The 20,379-nt window shown below is 45.3% G+C and overlaps 1 protein-coding gene across 3 annotated transcripts in view; it reads left to right on the forward strand.

Annotated features, from left to right (window-relative positions):
- The first annotated feature begins 1,347 nt into the window (after positions 1-1,347).
- The window catches only part of LOC135813709 (uncharacterized), a 50,591-nt gene continuing 31,559 nt past the window's right edge, over positions 1,348-20,379 (forward strand). For all 3 annotated transcript variants that reach the window (XM_065326735.1, XM_065326736.1, XM_065326737.1), the window contains exons 1-4: positions 1,348-1,517; positions 1,768-1,846; positions 2,226-2,528; positions 14,522-14,650. In XM_065326735.1, the coding sequence (XP_065182807.1) occupies positions 1,500-1,517; positions 1,768-1,846; positions 2,226-2,528; positions 14,522-14,650 (529 nt within the window). In that variant the 5' untranslated portion in view covers positions 1,348-1,499. The remainder of the gene's footprint in view (positions 1,518-1,767; positions 1,847-2,225; positions 2,529-14,521; positions 14,651-20,379) is intronic.

The raw sequence follows: 20,379 nt of genomic DNA on the forward strand, positions 1-20,379 counted from the left end.
TGCTGCAGAGGCTCGATTGGATATCCGTGCAAGGGGCTTTTGGTCGCCACAGCAAGATGCATTTTTTGATGTGAGGGTTACTCACCCCTCGGCGTCTTTGCTGTCTCGACAGGAAGTCCTTGCACAGATTTCCCGGAATGAACATCAGAAGAAGCGGGCCTATCTTCAGCGTGTTGTCGATGTCGAGAGGGGGTCATTCACTCCGCTCGTATTTTCGACAAACGGCGTATGTGGCACGGAGTGCTCTCGTGCATTGAAGAACATTGTTTAGCTGGTGGTTAACAAGCATAGTGACCTCCAGTACGCTGTTGTGATGGCACAGCTACGCTGCAAAATTGCATTTGTTTTGCTGAGGTGGTCAATCACGTGCCTCCGTGGTTGCAGAGCGTCTTACTTGAGGAAGAGAATAGGCCCATCTTTTCTCGACCAATGTCGCCTTCTGTCCATGTAACCGCCTTCGGTATTCATATGTTGGCCTATTTAACATTGGCATGCTCTGCGGATTTGTAGGCATGCTAGGCAATTAAAATATTATCCTGCAAAGTATTTTGTAGGTGCTTGACTACTATACTACGTCATGTATTACAATTGGTACATGACTTAATAATAGCCGTTTGGCATGGTACAATGACCTTTTTTGTTTAATTTTTAATGGTTTTCTCTTCTTCCTCGGATGGTTTACAATTTGTATCACAATTATTTGTGGGTTCAGCAATAAAGGATGTGACTACTACTACTACTACTACTACTACTACTACTACTACTACTACTACTACTACTACTACTACTACTACTACTACTACTACTACTACTACTACTACTACTACTACTATAAACACCCGGATGAAAACCAAGGCGAAGCCGAAGTTTTTACACCTCTCCATATTCGCCGGGTGTTACCTCCTAATGGCTTCTTCCTCAACTACTGCTAATTTCCCTAAGTTAGCGGTGTATGATTCATACTTCATCTCGCGTACGGGAAACCCATCGCGCGACCGTAGCGCGATGGGTTTCCCGTACGCGAAATAGTTGAGCTCAGATCAACTTTTTCGCGTGTACTTCTTAGCTCTTTGTCGTACATGCTGCTGCTTTTGTGTCTCTTTGTTGTACATGCTGCTGCTATTGTGTCTCTTTGTTGTACATGCTGCTGAGCCGTGCTACACGCTGCTGCGCTGTTTTTGACTCCTGCGTACATAATAATAATACTAATAACAACTTTATTAGGATGACCCAAAGGCTGACCATGCGGCTGCACCGTCTTCTGTCATAGGTCTGTGGGGAATGCCCTAGAGAAATATGAATAAATACTATCAAGAGTACATAACAAGTGTACATAACCCCGTGTAATGTATTGTTGACACTATACTTCTCTAGTTGGAGGGAAAGACACAAACGGGAAAAGTCTGAAGAAAAAACTTGACTATACTACTAATATCTTTCCAAGATCGTGTTAGTGAGTCAGGTCAGTGTAGTGAAGTTTAATCCTTATCAACATCAACATGTCTCGTCCGAACGCCGTAAGTTTTGGTTTCGTCAATTTAGTGTTTGTATCAGCAGCGTTATGAAGGCGTTCAGTTGTGATGGTGTCAAGTAACAGTTGAGAACCTTTTGATGCCTGATGGTCATGATGCCGGTTGTCGTCGATCCAGATGTCATTGCTGCCTGCCTCAAAGCCTATATAACTAGGCTAGGGATAGGCCAGAGAACGGCATGTTATTGCACTAGATGTATGATGGCTATTCTTCTCACTTTCCTTCTGTACTCCAGGTATCAATTGTGCTGATAACCGCCATCCTGCTGGTCGCTTTAATTTCTTCCACGATTGCAAAACAACACGCAAGCTACAGTGAGTGTGCTCGTCTTCAAACGTTGTCGCACCCACACGTTTAGAAGGTCTAGCGAACTATCGCATAGGGTTTCAGGGTGGCAGCTGCCTGCAGCACATATGCATCGTGATGATCATGAGCAGACGAGTGTTTCATGGGATTCTGAATACTGTACCTCAATTGCGCACCACATGTTTATTGTTTCTTCGTTCGTCGCTTTCACCAATATACCTCCCGTAGACACTTCTACGTTTTTTAGCTTAATCCATTGCAAGTAAAACTTCTTCCGCGTATCCGGCGTGCTGTTTTCTTTTCAAATGACGACGGTTCTGACTTTGAAACAACATACCTGTAGTTGGTGGCTAATACATCTCGGTTATTTCTATTCCATTTTTACAGCTCGTGCAAGTCTTACTGGCTACAAGTACTGCGCTGCAAGGTCAACCATCCTGAAACGGTCGCTGACTGGCGAACAGTTCACTTTTCAAGGCGCAAAACAGTTATGCCAAACCAAGGGTGGTCATCTTGTCAGTGTGCACGCAATCTCAATTGGCTGCGTATCGGATCTGATCCCTTTGGGGCTGACAGTTTGGATAGATGATCTTCTGCCGGGATCAGGCGGTAAAATTGCATATGTCACGGCCCCGATTGGTATTTTAATCAGTTCCACAAGAAACCGTCAACACGTCGTGTGCGAAATCCGTAAGTACGAGTAAAGCCTGATTCATACTTCATCTCGCGTTCGGGAAATAGTTGAGCACAGATATCTAGATCAACTTTTTAAGTTAATAATAAGTTACGAGCTATGACTAACAGTCCACCAAGGTAACGAGATATTGTTCAGTCAGCTGGTGCGACAAGGCACACAGCTGACAGGTAGGGTCCAGCGGATAATGCTCCGAAAATGTTCGTATAATGCTAACCATAATGCTCCAAAAAACTGCCTTATATTGCTGATTTTATTGCTGATTTTATTGCTGATTTTATTGCTGATTATAATGCTTCAGCCAGGGATACATGTATAATGCTCTTGGTGTGGGACAAAAATTATTATTACTATTATTTAAATAATCGACGCGGAGGCAACAATTTTATAATAGCTATAAAGAGAACAAATTCTGCTGTCATCGCCACACTACAACAAAGTCATGAAGGTTTACCAAAATCGATTTTCTTGTCACAATCAACAGTGGAAAGCCGTGACTGAAGAATAACCATGCCAAATCAATAATTTATATACATTCAATAATGTGTTACGAGAACAAAACAAAGTGCTAAAAATATAATGAGGGAAGGTGAGACAATAGAAGTAAAGTGAGAGCTAAGTGCAACAGGGGTGAGGAACTAATTGCAACGCTAGCACTGTGTAGTGAGACAAACAATCATGCTGTGCACCTACGAAAACAATCTTAACGCAACTACATGTTTCTTCTGCTTACAAAGATCAGGCTTATGCAAACGAATACAAACAGCCTCAAGTACTTTCAACTGACTAGCGTACCGTGCACGACAAAGAATAGAAAAACTAAAATCATCATACACCTGCAGACACTTAGGGTGAGACAACAGATGAAGAAAAACGGCTGACTTCTTACGATCACAATCACCATCCGATTTGTTTTGTTCTCGTAACACATTATTGAATGTATATAAATTATTGATGTGGCATGATTATTCTTCAGTCACGGCTTTCCACTGATGATTGTGACAAGAAAATCGATTTTGGTAAACCTTCATGACTTTGTTGTAGTGTGGCGATGACAGCAGAATTTGTTCTCTTTATAGCTATTATTATTATTATTATTATTATCTCTCCTTTATTCACTTCTTTCGAAGGCGATAAGCCAGACCCACCGGGAAATATTTCCATGGGTGGGACAGCAAAAAGAAAGTGAAAAAACAAACAAAAATAAATAAAAAAAACCTAAAAACCAAAGGGACAAGAAATAGTTGAAAGAAGAGGAAGAAAGGAAAGAAACTCAATCCGAACTCCAACATCAAAACAATAATAAAGAATTTGCAGCGACAGGCAAAATACATCAACCAATGAAGGGAGTAACAAAGGAAATATCAGTCTTTATCAGTCGTTATTCAAGTTATTATTATTATTATTATTTGAAACTCGGATGTTGAGCCAATAATAAATGTAGAAAGGAAAAGGAAATATAGATACGAGTTGAGAGTAACTCTCCATCACTGTAACCAAATACTATATACAGTCAGAAAGTGCAACAATGCTACGGAGATGTGTTGAAGCTAGGTGTCAGGACGTCGAATGTCTCAGTACTCTGTCAGTGTTGTGCCTAGTTGTTGCACTTCCTGACTGTATATAGTATCTGGTTACAGTGATGGAGAGGTACTCTCAACTCGTATCTATATCTCCTTTCCTTTATACAATTACGTGGCCATGTGTCCAATCCCATAAAGGTTGTTTCCAACCATAAACACCTGGGAATAATGCTTGATGATCGTCTCTCTTGGTCTTACCATATTGATGCTCTTTGCAGCCGTTCAAGCTCTGCCGTGTTATACGTCCCCATTGTTTCCATCTTCCTGTCACATGCAAAATTTTGTTTTACAAACTGTACATCCTGCCTCTTTTCATGTACGCTGCTGTTCGCTGGTGTGGCTTGTCCTCGGTTCTCGCTGAGCGTCTCGAAATCCACCATAGAAAACTTCTTCGTATCCTGTTTAGTCTACCCCCTCTCTACTCTTCTGCTTCCCTGCATGTCCTTGCAAATGCTTGCCCACTGTCGACTCACCGTCAAAAATTAATTTGCACTTTTGCTCACAAATTAGGGGTGAAAGTTGGCACTGAGATCCCGAGTTCGAGTACTCTGATTTTCTCCGATCGAATATTCGAGTATTCGAGTATTTTTCATCTCCTAAAAATTGCACACCAAGGGCATCAAAATAACATGATACAACCCTGATTGAACCGAGTAGCAGTCATTTTTCTCGGGTATGTTGGTTGGTGGGTCATTTGGGCTCTCTCTACTCGTGAACAAATGTTCACCACACAGCCTGCACATCACCATCTGCCGACTGCTGCCCTGAAACTTCAGATTTCTGTAGTAAATGCATGTACCATGTATGAACGAGTACTCTGATTTATTCCGAGTACGATTATTTTTGAAAAAACCGAGCGAGGACTCGAGTACTCGGTATAATTGTTTCACCCCTATCACAAATTTAAACTAGCTCTACATCCTCCTCATCTTAGCTTGTATAACTGGTTCCGAATCACAGATGGCTCCCAGACAAGATGCTCTGTTGCCCTCCCCTTGGCTAAACTATGTGACGTCCTCCCTTGTACACTCTCCACTCTTTGTTGCCTACTCTGCTTGGCTTGCGCTTCCCGCTACTACCCTCAATGCCAGTACCCTGGATGCATTTAAATCTGCTCACTAGATTCACCATCACCTGTCCCTCCCATGCTTCTCCGTCTTGACCATTACTTTTCTTCTTTTATTCACCATGGTTGGTTAACACCCACATCTCCCGTACTGGCTGATTTTCTTTCATGCCATGAGGTGTTGTCTATAATAATAATAATTATAATAATAACGTGCATTCTGTGCACCTGGTCTGGCGGCGGATGTGGATGCTGTTTCTGTGGAGGCCCGCATTCCCGCCACTACGTGACGCTAAGTCCTCCTGGGGTTTGCCGCTCTCCGGTCCTCTTTCATCCCGTTCTTCCCCCTTTTTTAGGGATTCTTTGTACTTCGTCTTTCTTGTTTTTCTTGTTCCTTTGTTTTTTGTAGGACAGATTTTTGGTGTACTGATTTCGGTTGTTGTTGTGTCTGACTCTATTCCCAATATCTAATTCTGTGGTTGGTTTTCCAACTCATTGGGTTGTAGTTTCCATCATGAGTTTGATTCCATCGTGAGTTTGATTCCATCGTGAGTTTTGATTCTATTTGCTATTTTTCGTTCCATTTTTGAGCTCATATTTTATTTTCCTGATTTCTTCTCCAGTGTATGTTGTATTGCATTTTAAGGGGGCAGACTACCCAAAAATTCGCTGAAAAATCGAATTTGTAAATTCATATTGAGTGCTACGTCAGTTGAAAGACTCAAGCGTCGGCCTGACTGGACGACTTCCAAAGAAGACCTCAATGTTCTGTCCTCTTGGGAATCTTTAGCATGGCGACGGCAGATTCTTGGCCTTGTCTATTTCCACCATGTATTCTCCCAATACCCCTCCTTGTTGTCTCACTTCCAGCTACCCTCTTCCCAAAGCAGTCGTCACCCTTCATCCATAATTCTTCCTAAAGCTGGCACCTTCTTTCGTAAATCAACCCTTTTTTCTTTGAGTGTTGCCTGGAATAAACTTCCTGAAGATATTCGTTCACTCTCTACAACAGCGAAATTTAGTATTGCTGTTCGTCGGTATCATTCGCAATCTATGTTTTCTTTGAAAGGTATTCCTGACTTTTGTGTCTAGGCTAACCACATCTATGATAGTTTCAATAGTTTGTGTATATGTCAGATAGTAGTCCGCAATGCTGCTTTTCTAATTCTCATTATGATTAGCATGCAATGTACTACCCGAAGTACTGAATTTACTTCTTCTGTACTCTATATTCTAATGTATCTTCTACCTCTTCTCCCTTACGAACATACTTTCTCATTTTACATACTTACTTAGGAGACTCCCTTCGATAGGCATCTATTTGCCTCTGGAGGATCCGTGAAATAAAAATCAATCAATCAATCAATCAATCAAAGAGCATGAATAGCTGCAAATTCTCTGAAAATTGTGTCCCGATCTGACCGGCCGTTCAAGAGTTATGGCCGAAAATGTGCCCTTGCAAGGAAAGATTTTTTTGTTGCACGCTGTCATTTGTTGGCAGCACTGTATTTGAATGTGAGCAGACCGTGCGCAATTTGTCGTATCATGGAAACACGTGAAAGTGTGCAGAATTTTGCTCCAAGTCCAAAAAATCAGGTTTTTGAGCCACGTATTGGGCTGCACGGCGGCGGGCGAAGCCCGCCGCCGTGCAGCAGGACTTTTGCCAGCACCCTCGTGACGTTGCAGATATGTGGCTTGATTATTGTAGTTGACATTGATTTAGTGACTTTGGCAAGTTTGAGTCGTGTCAAGAAGTCAGGTAGGATTCAGTACTAGGCAGTAGTGAAACGTGAGTGGTAGTCTTTGCCGGTTTCTGAGGGTATCCTGGATTTGGTGTGCAGCGCTGTGGAAATGGCTTGCTGTGGAGGTCCCAGCACTGGATGTTGTATCAAAGGTACGACCTCGTAGCACACCCTGAACCTAAAAAAATTCAAAAATTGACTTGGGTCTGTGGGAGTGTGTGAGAGAACGCCAACTCGTTCCGTTGTGACAGATTCCAGGGCCTCGTTGAGGGGCCCTACCCCATCACCCATGGCTGCTTCTGGACTTGTTCTAGGTTTGAGTCCCGCGCACGAACAGAATGAGCACGAAAATGTGAAAAAATTGTAAATGCATTTGTTTGGCTCCTGGGTGGCTCGCACACCGTGGCACTATGCCGGAAATTTGAGTTTTTCCGGCCTGGAAAGCCTGTCAGTGAGGCGCAAGAACTTGTAAATCATGTCCTGAGGGCCAGCATAGTGGCAGGAGTGTGTGGTCAAAATTTCACTCAAATCCATTGAGAATCACCAAAGTTACGGTCAATTGAATGCCATATGAAATTTATGGGTAGGCTGCCCCCTTAACTTAATACATTGTGTTAATTTTTGCCCGTAAAAGAGGCTTGCACTTCAAAAAAAAAAAAATAATAATATTAACTGGTTTGAGGGAGAGAGACAAACGGGAAAAGTCTGAAGAAAAAATTGACTGTCACCACCAGGACTCGAACCAGGGATCTATAATAATTTTAATGTTATTTTTCTTCCAGCTCTCATTGCTCGCGCTAGATAGGATCTAAATTTTCCTTATTGGCCATGGGCCATCGTGGAAATAAAGAATAATAATAGATTATGACTTGCATTGTGCGTATATATATATTGAGTTTAGAATTAATTTTGATTTGCCAGTAATCCTTCTGATGAGATGGCCACGAAAACATCCAAGGAACAAGTTTTTAATCATGAAACAAGGTTTTGCTAAATGGTGTTTGTACTGAGTGCGCAGCTTACTCTATTCATTGCGTTAATTATTATTTACTCAGATGGAGAGCCACGGTTTAATTTGTACAAAAGAAAAAGACCAAGGTACTGTTAGAGGGCAGTATAGCGTAACTTGTAGTTCCTTGGTCTTTTTCTTTTGTATAAATTATTATTATTATTATTTCTAATTTTCTTTCACCGCCCACGGCCGCACAAAGTCCTTGGCTACAAAAAAAATTAAAGTCTCTCCAAATCTCTCAAAACCAAACTTCAAACTCCTTTCCAAATTTTCGCCCAAGAGGGCATCTTCAGGGATATGTGACTCCTGTGAACAAAACAACAATATAACTACAGAAAAAAGGGTAATAACAATAACGTGGCAATATACCAGCAACATCATAACTAGTGCTAAGAATTGAGACTAACATTGAAGATAATGTCACATATTCAGAAACAAAAACAGAACCTACCCACAATATCGCACGCCAGGTAATAGCCTAAAACAAATGTCTCAACTTGCAAGATCTCAAGTCAGGTGATGATGGGTCAGCGTGAAGTGCATGTCTCAACTGGTGTGATCGCCAATTACTTCAAGTAGATGTGAAGGTGACGAGGCCAGAAAGAGAGAGAAAGAGAGAGAGACAGAGGCAGAGAAAGATAGTGTGTATGTATGTGTTTGTGTGTGTGAGTGCACGTGTGTGTGTGTGCGTACGTGTGTGTGTGTGTGAGCGTGCGTGTGTGTGTGGGGGGGGGGGGGGGGGTGTGCGTGAGTGCGAGCCTCACGGGTGGTAATTGCATCCATTCGATGAGATGGTCTTGCCCACAGTAACCATGAAGGTCCTGTTGTCTTGATGAATTTATGCCGATAGTCTCCATCCAGTGTCACAGTTGATTGCTGGCTTTCTGCTTCTGATTTCGGTTGCTTCCATGTACTTGCGGGAAGGCAGCGAAGACTCCCTGCCGAGAATCTTGGCGTGGTGGAAAGGCCGAAAGTTAGGCGATGATGTTGCAAATTCTCGGTGGTCAGACTTGTAATGCCCCCCCCAGGGAGTCTTCACTGCCCTCACCCTTGCCTCTCGATAATGTTCCTTGAATCTTTCCCTCACTGGACGCTCAGTTTCCCCGACGTAGAGCTCCTCGCACAATGTACATGACATACAATAGACACTACATTCTTCGTCAGACATTCACTGCTCTTCACATCCGCGTCGCATGCTCTGCACACCATTGGCCTGCCAGGACCATGCTTCACCTTCGCACGCTGCACATAACGCGGACACATACGCGTACCAAACGACGAACGGACAAGTCTACGCTTCAATGATGGACCAGACGTGAAAACAAGACGAACATCTGGACTATACTGACGAACACGGCGAGAAACCCGAGCGGCCAGTGCATCATTGATGAATGGGAGCTTGAGAATTGATTTATTCGGCTTCTTCCATGGATTCATCTTGCCACGATTCGGTTTCTTTGCTGTTTTAACTGCCCGCTGAATTTCTCGATCTGGATAGTCGTTGGCATCCAGTAGCGCTGTGATTTTCTGGATTCCAGCTCCTCTTCCCGCCTCCGTTGAACCGTTGGAGATTGCCCGACGACACTGATTAACTGCGACTGCACGCTTTGTTGACAAAAGGGACAGACGACAGGAATGACAGGTGAACTCCGCTGTGTGAAGGCTTGACAAACAGCTCCCACTCCAACGTACACTCGGGACTGACACTCAACGTCAAATCCAGGAAGTCGATGCTCCTGGTGTCGTTGTCGGAGTGTGTGATGGTGAATGTTATGAAGGGGTGTTGGTTGTTGAGATGGGCAACAAACCTGCTCAGAGCCGCTCGTCCATGTCGCCACAGCATGATTATATCATCGATGTAGCGCTTGAAAATGCAGGGCTGAAATTCAGCAGAAGACACGGCTGCATTCTCAAGCGCTGACATGAAAATAATGGCCAATGGCGGCGCCAGATGGTTGCCCATGGCGATTCCCTTCAGCTGTCGGTACTGCTGATTGTCGAACTCGAATATGTTATTCGTCAGGATGAATTGGAGGGTATCTTGGACATCCTTCACACTCAGACCCAACATATCGACATCCTCGCGGTGCTCCTCCAGTAATGTGGTCGCAGCTTCAATGGCGTCAGCGATCGGGATGTTGCTGTAGAGGCCGACCACGTCGAGGGACACCAACAGGTAGTCTTCATTCAATTTCTTGTGTTTCGTGAGCTCTTGAATGCATGCCAAAGTAGAGGCCAGGTGCGAGGGTACAAAACGCAACAACTGGTTAAGGATTCGTTCCATCAGCACAGATAGGTTGCTTGTGGGTCCATCACAACAGCTTACAACTGGTCGGACTGGCAAACCTTCCTTATGGTCTTTTGGAAGACCATAAAATTGTGGCATTCGACTATAACTCGGGTTCACGGCATCCTCAAGCTTCTTCGGAATCTTGCCATTGATGTGTTCCTTGAGGAATGCTTTCGTTGTGTCGTCCAGTTTCTCAGGTGTCATCTCTAGCTTCTCGTAGCTATTGCAGTCTTCGAGCAGGCTGCTGCACTTGGCGACGTAATTCGCCTTGGACATAAGGACGAAACCCTTGGACTTGTCAGAAGGCTTGATGATAATGTCGTCGTTGTCTTTGAGGTCTTGAAGATGCTGGCTCTGCTCTCTGGTGAGCTTCAGGTTAGTACTTTTCCGACTCCGTCTGTCTTGCTCCTTCTGAAATATGTTTACTACATCTTCCTTCAACCTTCGTATGTTTGCTTCCTCTTCATGGCTCAAGGATGGCGGCTGTTTCGACGGTTGGCAAAGCCTCCTTAGCTTCAGGTCGTTATCTAGGCAGGTATTCGGTGTTGGGACTTCCACCTGCGAAGCAGACTCGGGTAAATCAGCTTGTTGGTCTGTCGGATAATCCCTGCGTATGTCAGCCAGCAGCTCTTCAGATCTCTGTGCCTCCAAACGGGATGTCCGGATGCTTTCCATCCAGCGCCTCCCGAACGCCATGCGCTCAATGGCCACACCAACATCCCTGACCGTTGAATCTGTTATGGTGGGCTTGAAAACGAAATTAGGTCCGTGAGCCAAGGTGCTGACGGCCACGTCCGACACGCTCTCCGCAAGGGAAGGGTCCACGACAACTCTCTTTTCCCGAGGGAACCACTTGCTGTCTCGGGCTGCAGCACCCTTCCGGACAGATTCTCCACCGCTTGTCAGTTTGCGAAGCTTAAAGTCGAGGCGCTCGCTATCATCTTTACCAACCCGGTCTGCAATCACTCTCGCGTGGCCCTTTATCCAGTGGCTCTCCGGCGGGCTGAAGGAGGTCTCAACCTCCTCCTCCAAGACCTTTATGTCCCTGTATAGTGAGTCAATGATCTTGTACTTGTGGCGGATCAATCGAGACAGGACACATCGATGAAATCCCTGCTCAAGTGTTGCAATTCCAGCGGCGTTCTTGAACAGCGAATTAGCTTTGGAACAATTTCTCACAAACGGTGGCAAAACACCGAGACGACGACTATTAGAGAGGAACCGCACTGACACACGAGTCTTCACAAGAGTCACCCGCGCCTTCACCAACCTCCATGGAGTTACAAGCGACGGACCATCGCCATATCGTTTAATAAGGATGGCGTAACTCCTCTGTAGCCTTGTCATGATTTCTAATTTTCTTTCACCGCCCACGGCCGCACAAAGTCCTTGGCTACAAAAAAAAAATTAAAGTCTCTCCAAATCTCTCAAAACCAAACTTCAAACTCCTTTCCAAATTTTCGCCCAAGAGGGCATCTTCAGGGATATGTGACTCCTGTGAACAAAACAACAATATAACTACAGAAAAAAGGGTAATAACAATAAGGGCCTGTCCACACTAGGTAATAAAAACGGCGTGCCGTTTCAGAGTACGTGACGTACACGCGGTGCGCTGTCCACACTTCGCTCTGTCACCTGTACCACTCCGTGTACCTGTTCATTTTTGTCCGTGGATGCACTACTGGCAGACACACAAGTGACTTATAGTTGTAGCGTGTACACCAGGCAAGCACTCCCTGGCTTGGTCTAGACCTACCCAGCTAGCTACAAAAACGAGTGGCGGCCCAGCGATGGCAGTACTGACGCCGAGCGCAAGGAACATCACCCTGAACTCTGTTCCAGGTACGGAAATTTGGCCACACTCTCGCGGCAGCGCAGCATCACGGTCGAGGCCCGCTATAGCATCGCTTGATGAACTAATGGTTGTGGCCGCCGTGTATTTCCAGTAAAAGTCCCTGGCTTTGGCCTTCAGGTCGTCAATTTCTTTCATCACAACTGAACAGGGTTCTACTTCCGATCCAAACAGTTTCAAATTCTCGCTCGTCAGTGAATCATCTCTCTCTCTCTCTCTACTACACCTTCCTCTTCACCAGACCCCGGGATTTCTCTGCATGTCCAGCCACGACTGTATCAATGTCGCCTCAGAGTCGTAGCTGAAACGGACGTGTGGCATTATGAAAACGGCAAAGCAAAAACAAGCTGCAGCAGCTGGAAACAGCAAGAAAAAATGCGATCCGAAAACTCCACCGATCGACTCTCACACAACAAACACCGCGAAAACGGCACGTAGATGAGAAACGTGCTTTGTACAGGGGTCCTCGACTCACGTTCCGCGTGAATCCCACGTTCCCCGTTATCGGCCATTTTTCGTCACTCACCTTGGCAACAAGCATGTTTACGGCGTGTTTACGTGGTTTCCTACCTAGTCTGGACAGGCCCTACCGTGGCAATATACCAGGAACATCATAACTAGTGCTAAGAATTGAGACTAACATTGAAGATATTGTCACATATTCAGAAACAAAAACAGAACCTACCCACAATATCGCACGCCAGGTAATAGCCTAAAACAAATGTCTCAACTTGCAAGATCTCAAGTCAGGTGATGATGGGTCAGCGTGAAGTGCATGTCTCAACTGGTGTGATCGCCAATTACTTCAAGTAGATGTGAAGGTGACGAGGCCAGAAAGAGAGAGAAAGAGAGAGAGACAGAGGCAGAGAAAGATAGTGTGTGTATGTATGTGTTTGTGTGTGTGTGAGTGCACGTGTGTGTGTGCGTACGTGTGTGTGTGTGTGTGTGTGTGTGTGTGTGTGTGTGTGTGTGTGAGCGTGCGTGTGTGTGGGGGGGGGGGGGGGGGGGTGCGTGAGTGCGAGCCTCACGGGTGGTAATTGCATCCATTCGATGAGATGGTCTTGCCCACAGTAACCATGAAGGTCCTGTTGTCTTGATGAAATTATGCCGATAGTCTCCATCCAGTGTCACAGTTGATTGCTGGCTTTCTGCTTCTGATTTCGGTTGCTTCCATGTACTTGCGGGAAGGCAGCGAAGCACGCACGCTCACACACACACACACGTACGCACACACACACGTGCACTCACACACACAAACACATACATACACACACTATCTTTCTCTGCCTCTGTCTCTCTCTCTCTTTCTCTCTCTTTCTGGCCTCGTCACCTTCACATCTAATTGGCGATCACACCAGTTGAGACATGCACTTCACGCTGACCCATCATCACCTGACTTGAGATCTTGCAAGTTGAGACATTTGTTTTAGGCTATTACCTGGCGTGCGATATTGTGGGTAGGTTCTGTTTTTGTTTCTGAATATGTGACATTATCTTCAATGTTAGTCTCAATTCTTAGCACTAGTTATGATGTTCCTGGTATATTGCCACGTTATTGTTATTACCCTTTTTTCTGTAGTGATATTGTTGTTTTGTTCACAGGAGTCACATATCCCTGAAGATGCCCTCTTGGGCGAAAATTTGGAAAGGAGTTTGAAGTTTGGTTTTGAGAGATTTGGAGAGACTTTAATTTTTTTTGTAGCCAAGGACTTTGTGCGGCCGTGGGCGGTGAAAGAAAATTAGAAATCATGACAAGGCTACAGAGGAGTTACGCCATCCTTATTAAACAATAATAATAGTAATAATAATACAGAATGCTGTAAAATGTGGGGTTTTTGAACTTTACTTCCTGTTTTGCCTTTCGTGGACCCATAAATGGGAGAGTGCGTATTCATTTCTCAGCTTGGGTTCATATCTGAACATGTATCATGGCTATCCTTCACTGAAAGAGCACTTTTTGCCAGTTTTCACTGAAAAAAGAGCACTTTTTCAGCACATTTTGAGGGACGCGAAAAGCACTAAGTGGGAATTAAAAGAGCACCTTTGGGAAAGGGCTACTGTCGGTCCGCAGCGTCAGCATGATCTAGCGGCTGGTGGTCCAGTGGTGGAGGGTACGCCCATGCCGGCCGTGCTGAAAGAGACGGATACCAAAATAATTTCCGGAGGCGGAGGTACTAGGTCGACCCTTGAACGGCTGAAGCATTCCGACTAGTGCCTTCACCGTTGGCCAAGTGAAGATACATGACTGTACATATCCACTGCCAGCTAGCTGTGGAGGAGAAATTGGGGCCAAACAAAAGATATGGCCAGCGAGACTGTAGGGCGCGTGCTGCCTTGTGATCATCTTACTCTGGGGGCAGCTAGTCAACGCCTGTACAGAGTGCTTGGATATGTAGGATGAAAAATGGACAAGATATTCCTTCTTTTTGTCTCTTGTTCCTCAGCTTGTCACCGCAGTGCTGGAGACCGGATTGCTTCCATATCAAAAACAGGTTCCGTGACATGTATTCCTGGGGATAAATTTGATAGTCTTCAGCCCGTGTGCAGCGATGGAACGCATGTTGGGAAATGTGGTGAGTACACAAGCTGTTTTACTCTACGCTGTGTGTTAAGGGGGCAGCCTACCCATAAATTTCTTATGGCATTCAATTGACCGTAACTTTGGTGTTTCTCAATGGATTTGGGTGAAATTTTGACCACACACTCCTGCCACTATGCTGGCCCTCAGGACATGTTTACAAGTTCTTGTGCCTCACTGACAGGCTTTCCAGGCCGGAAAAACTCAAATTTCCGGCATAGTGCCACGGTGTGCGAGCCACCCAGGAGCCAAACAAATGCATTTACAATTTTTTCACATTTTCGTGCTCATTCTGTTCGTGCGCGGGACTCAAACCTAGAACAAGTCCAGAAGCAGCCATGGGTGATGGGGTAGGGCCCCTCAACGAAGCCCTGGAATCTGTCACAACGGAACGAGTGGGCGTTCTCTCACACACTCCCACAGACCCAAGTCAATTTTTGAATTTTTTTAGGTTTAGCACGTGCTACGAGGTCGTACCTTTGATACAACATCCAGTGCTGGGACCTCCACAGCAAGCCATTTCCACAGCGCTGCACACCAAATCCAGGATACCCTCAGAAACCGGCAAAGACTGCCACTCACGTTTCACTACTGCCTAGTACTGAATCCTACCTGACTTCTTGACACGACTCAAACTTGCCAAAGTCACTAAATCAACGTTAACTACAATAATCAAGCCACATATCTGCAACGTCACGAGGGTGCTGGCAAAAGCCCAATACGTGGCTCAAAAACCTGATTTTTTGGACTTGGAGCAAATAATTTCTGCACACTTGCACGTGTTTCCATGATACGACAAGTTGCGCACGGTCTGCTCACATTCAATTACAGTGTTGCCAACAAATGACAGCGTGCAACAAAAAAATCTTTCCTTGCAAGGGCACATTTTCGGCCATAACTCTTGAACGGCCGGTCAGATCGGGACACAATTTTCAGAGAATTTGCAGCTATTCATGCTCTTTCAACTGACGTAGCACTCAATATGAATTTACAAATTCGATTTTCAGCGAATTTTTGGGTAGTCTGCCACCTTAAGTTGAAAATCGAATGTCCATCTTCCGCTTGATCCCGTAGTACATCATACAGGATACAGCAGTTGAGCAGGGTACTAAGTAACTAGGGTGTAAAACACTGATATACGATTTAACTGGAGTCTGGACTCCTCTGGTTTCTTTTCTTCTACCTTTACAATCAAACTTGTATCTGCGAAAAAGGAAAGTTGAACAACCCTTCAAACTTCCTCCAGAAACAAAAAATAGGGACCTTTTTATTCACATTTTTATGGAGTTTCTCTTCTCAATCAATTATTTGGCTCAGTGGAACAAAATCGCCTGAAGACAGTGAATGGATGTGCACTTTTGAAGCCTCCATATGCGAATGTGCACTATTAATTAATAGTATTAGGCCAAAACAGAAAATAGGCTTGTTTCCGGTCGGCAACCCCTCAAAAAGGAGACTCGGTCGGCCGGAATGAAACTTTTTTTGGATACTTTTTTTGGTTCCTCAATCGTTGTGGTATTGATGGACAAGAGCACCTACACATGTACATTGTACATACATGTACATCATGGCAAGGATCAATGTCAAAGTTGACTGACTCACTGTTCTTGTACAGCATGTGGTGTATTCCTGTTTTCGTACATCCTGAGAAATCAAGCAAACAGTTCAAGTCCTTCCAGCTCCGTTATTCTAGCTCGTATCGACCCCGGAGGTTTTCGAGCCGACAGCTGAGAATCTCTGCTACCTTGTAGGTGTTTCGATTGTGGAATTCGGTTGAGATTTGACTGAGTTATGACTCATTGAGTGCACTTGCACACATGGCATTGCCACCGTTTGTATACATTTGGGACCAAAAAAAGTTTCAGAATTTGGGAAAAAGTGGCCCGGTCGGGCGACCGGAAACAAGGTCATTATTTGTTTTGGCCTTATGCAAAAGAAATTATCACCGTATTAGTCTCAACACCCAAGTTCCACGAGACCACGGAGAAGCCCAGGGTAAATTCATATCCAGTGCTACATCAGTTGAAAGAGCATGAATAGCTGCAAAATCCCTGAAAATGTTGTCTCGATCTGACCAGCCGTTCAAGAGTTATGGCTGAAAACGTGCCCTTGCAAGGAGAGATTTTTTTGTTGCATGCTGTCATTTTTTGGCTGCACTGTATTTGAATCTGAGCAGACCGTGCGCAACTTGTCGTATCATGGAAACACGCGAAAGTGTGCAGAATTATAATTAAGTCCAAAAACGTTTTTAGCCATGTATTGGGCTGCATGCACGACGCGACGTTTGCCAGCACCCTCGTGACGTCGCAGATATATGGCTTGATTATTGTAGTTGACGTTGATTTAGTGACTTTGGCAAGTTTGAGTCGTGTCAAGAAGCCAGGTAGGATTCAGTACTAGGCAGTAGTGGAATGTGAGTGGTAGTATTTAACTCTTTGCCGATTTTTGAGGGTATCCTGGATTTGGTGTGCAGCGCTGTGGAAATGGCTAGCCGTAGAGGTCCCAGCACTGGATATTGTATCAAAGGTACGACCTCGTAGCACGCCCGAAACCTAAAAAAATTCAAAAATTGACTTGGGTCTGTGGGAGTCTGTGAGAGAACGCCCACTCGTGCCGTTATGTCAGGCTCTAGGGTCACGTTGAGGGGCCCTATCCCACCACCCATGGCAGCTTCTGGACTTTTTTTAGGTTTGGATCCCGCGCACGGACAGAATGGGCAAGAAAATGTGAAAACATTGTTAATGCATTTTTTGCTCCTGGGTGGCTCGCACACCGTGGCACTATGCCGGAATTTTTAGTTTTTTTGGCCTGGAAGTGGAAAGCCTGTCAGTGAGGCGCAAGAACTTGTAAATCATGTCCAGAGGGCCAGCACCAGCATAGTGGCAGGAGTGTAGTGAAAATTTCACTCAAATCCATTGAGAGACACCAAAGTTGCTGTCAATTGAATGCCATATGAAATTTATGGGTGGGCTGCTACAGTACCTTAAAAGCAGTGACATTGGCAGAACCACACAAACCTTATGGCAGGAACTTCCTCGAATTCTGATCCATTTCTTTTTCCACACACCAAACATGCATGACACAAACCAGAAAAATATACAAATTTTGCCAATTTTCTGCCGGCATTATCCGCCGAGAGCTACCACGGTGAGGACGTTCACCAAAGAGGGTCCAACATACAGTCGACTCCTGATTATAGCGAACATCATTGTAGTTCTTTATAGCCAAAGTTCGTTATAACAGAATGCACTCACAAGTATACAAACAACACATCACCACTGGCATGTGCATGTGGCCCACTCGGTTATCATGCCGCCCTACAAGAAAAAGGTTCGTTATATACGAAAACAGTTTGTTACAAAGGGTCACTTTTGTATGGGTTCAAACAGGGACAAGAACAATGGTTCGCTTTATCACGAAGTTCGCTGCGAGAAGTGGAGTCGACTGTACATAGACCCTTTTCAGGTGATCCACGGATATTTGCCCTCGTTTGAGGGGATTATGGCTCATAATCCCCTCAAACGAGGGGATCTCATATCCACAGGATATCCTCTGGATCCCCCTCGGACTAGGGACCGGCGGATTCTGCTCGAAAAGGTGGCAGATTCTGCTCGAAAAGCAGTGAAATTGGCAGAACCATACAAACCTTATGGCAGGCAATTCCTCGAATTCTGCTCCATTTCTTTATCCACATACCAAACATGCATGAAACTTACCAGAAAAAGTACCGAATTCTGCCAATTTTTCTGCCGGTAAAATCCGCCGGACCCTACTTCGGACCCAGTCCTCCTACCAGCATAACCAAGAGAGCTAGCTCCCTTGGCTGCTGTTTCGCCAATCAGCTCCAGACATACCTCAGCGCAACAGAGAAAATATGCAGTGAACAATTTGCCTTTGTGAAAGACAAATCCGCCACAGACTAGCTGGTTGTTTTAAAACCAACATATGGCATGCTACATTGACAAGAAGTCAATTTTCGATTTAGGCTGTGTTTACATGAGAAATTTTGACCCGGGTCGAGTTCAGCCCGGGTTGAAAGTCTGTACGACAAACAAAAGAGGTGAGCGTTTACATGAAGACAGTTGACCCGGGTCAAATACTGATATGCCGCCAAAAGTCCACTTCTACAGTCCTGTATGGTCACGTGAATCCGTTCGCGCGAAATTTGCATCTGCAGTGCTGTTCAAACCTGGCGCGAGATACGCACAGAAGTACGTTTGTACGATTTTCTTGACCCGGGTTGATTTCAACCCTCCCTTTGGGGGGAGGGTTGAAATCAACCCGGGGCGAAATTTCAACCCGGGTCAAGCGCAATGCGTCATGTAAACGCGCCATTCACTTTGTGCACATGGCGGGTTGAAATCTGACCCGGGTCGAACTCAACCCGGGTTGAAACGCTTCATGTAAACACAGCCTTAGTCTCCCTCGACTTCTGCAAAGCCTTCGACATAAGCGGTACAAGTTGGGTCATGCACATTGTTACCGAAGATCACCAACTGTGGTGTGCCGCAGGGCTCACATTTATCACCTCTCTTGTTCTTAATCTACATTTTATGAGCTACCTAATACCATGATGCATTCCCATACCTTCCTGTTTGCGGATGATGTGACTTTACTCCACCCATACGGACACACTCCGACCAGCCCAGCACTGCAAGCCGATATACAAGCGTGCCAAACCTGGGCTCGAGCTAGAGGAGGCGAGTGTTCGCCATCGAAAACCTCTGTCATCAGCAATTCCTACAAGTCGGTATCGCCGTGCACAGCTGCAGCATACCAAATAGATGGGGCGCCTCTCAACGATACCGATGTGCTGAAACATTTGGGAATTCGCTTCACCGCTAATCTAAACTTCCACCAGCATTACATAGATATGAGTGGAAAATTCAAACAGAGAATTACGTTGCTATGTTACATGACCCAACGCCTTACTCCCAAAGCCATGATGCTCCTTTACAAGAGCTACATTCGACCCGTCATAGAGTATGGTGTTGTGGTGTGGGCGTACCGGCTACCTGCGTCTGATTTGTGCGAGCTAGACAAACTCCAAGCAAGATTCATCAGGTCGTACTTGCGACGGTGTAAGTTTCGATTTGCCTTCGACACGCCATAGCAAGATCTGAACGCATTCGCCAAACTAGAATTGTTTGTTTGTTTGTATTTATTTTGATTCGCAAATTCAAACGGGCATAGAACCCAATAACATGAAAGCAAATATGAAAATGAGAATGAGAATTAAAATACTTAGATCTTCAGCGTAGAGTCACTCAGCGGTAGATCAGAGGAAGATCGGGTACTAGTACAACAGAAAGAGAACAGAAAAAAAAAAGAAAATTTCGCTTGTCTTCAGCATCTACAGGGTACAGGTATAGGGGATTACCTGCGTGCGAAACTGCGGAGGGTGATGGATGGCACGGATGTCGCTCGAAATGGCATTCCATAATACAGCACCCTTGCAAGCAAAGCGCCCCCGCCCCGCAACCGAATGGGAATCTGGCACGCACAGGCCCATGGCAGATTGGAGCCGAGTAGGGTCGGGTGCAACGGGGGTTAGCAGGGCTTGCAACTCTGGACTTGCCAGTGCATAACGACAGCGCCACACCAGGTATTCAGATTGAAGACTTCTGCCACACGGAACACTGCCATGCGCTGCAGCAGATCGCGGGCAGACGACCACGGAGGGCGGCCAAAGACAGCACGAGCCCCACTGTTCTGCAGGACCTG

This window comes from Sycon ciliatum, chromosome 4, assembly GCF_964019385.1.
Source record: "Sycon ciliatum chromosome 4, ocSycCili1.1, whole genome shotgun sequence".
Taxonomy (NCBI): Eukaryota; Metazoa; Porifera; class Calcarea; order Leucosolenida; family Sycettidae; genus Sycon; species Sycon ciliatum.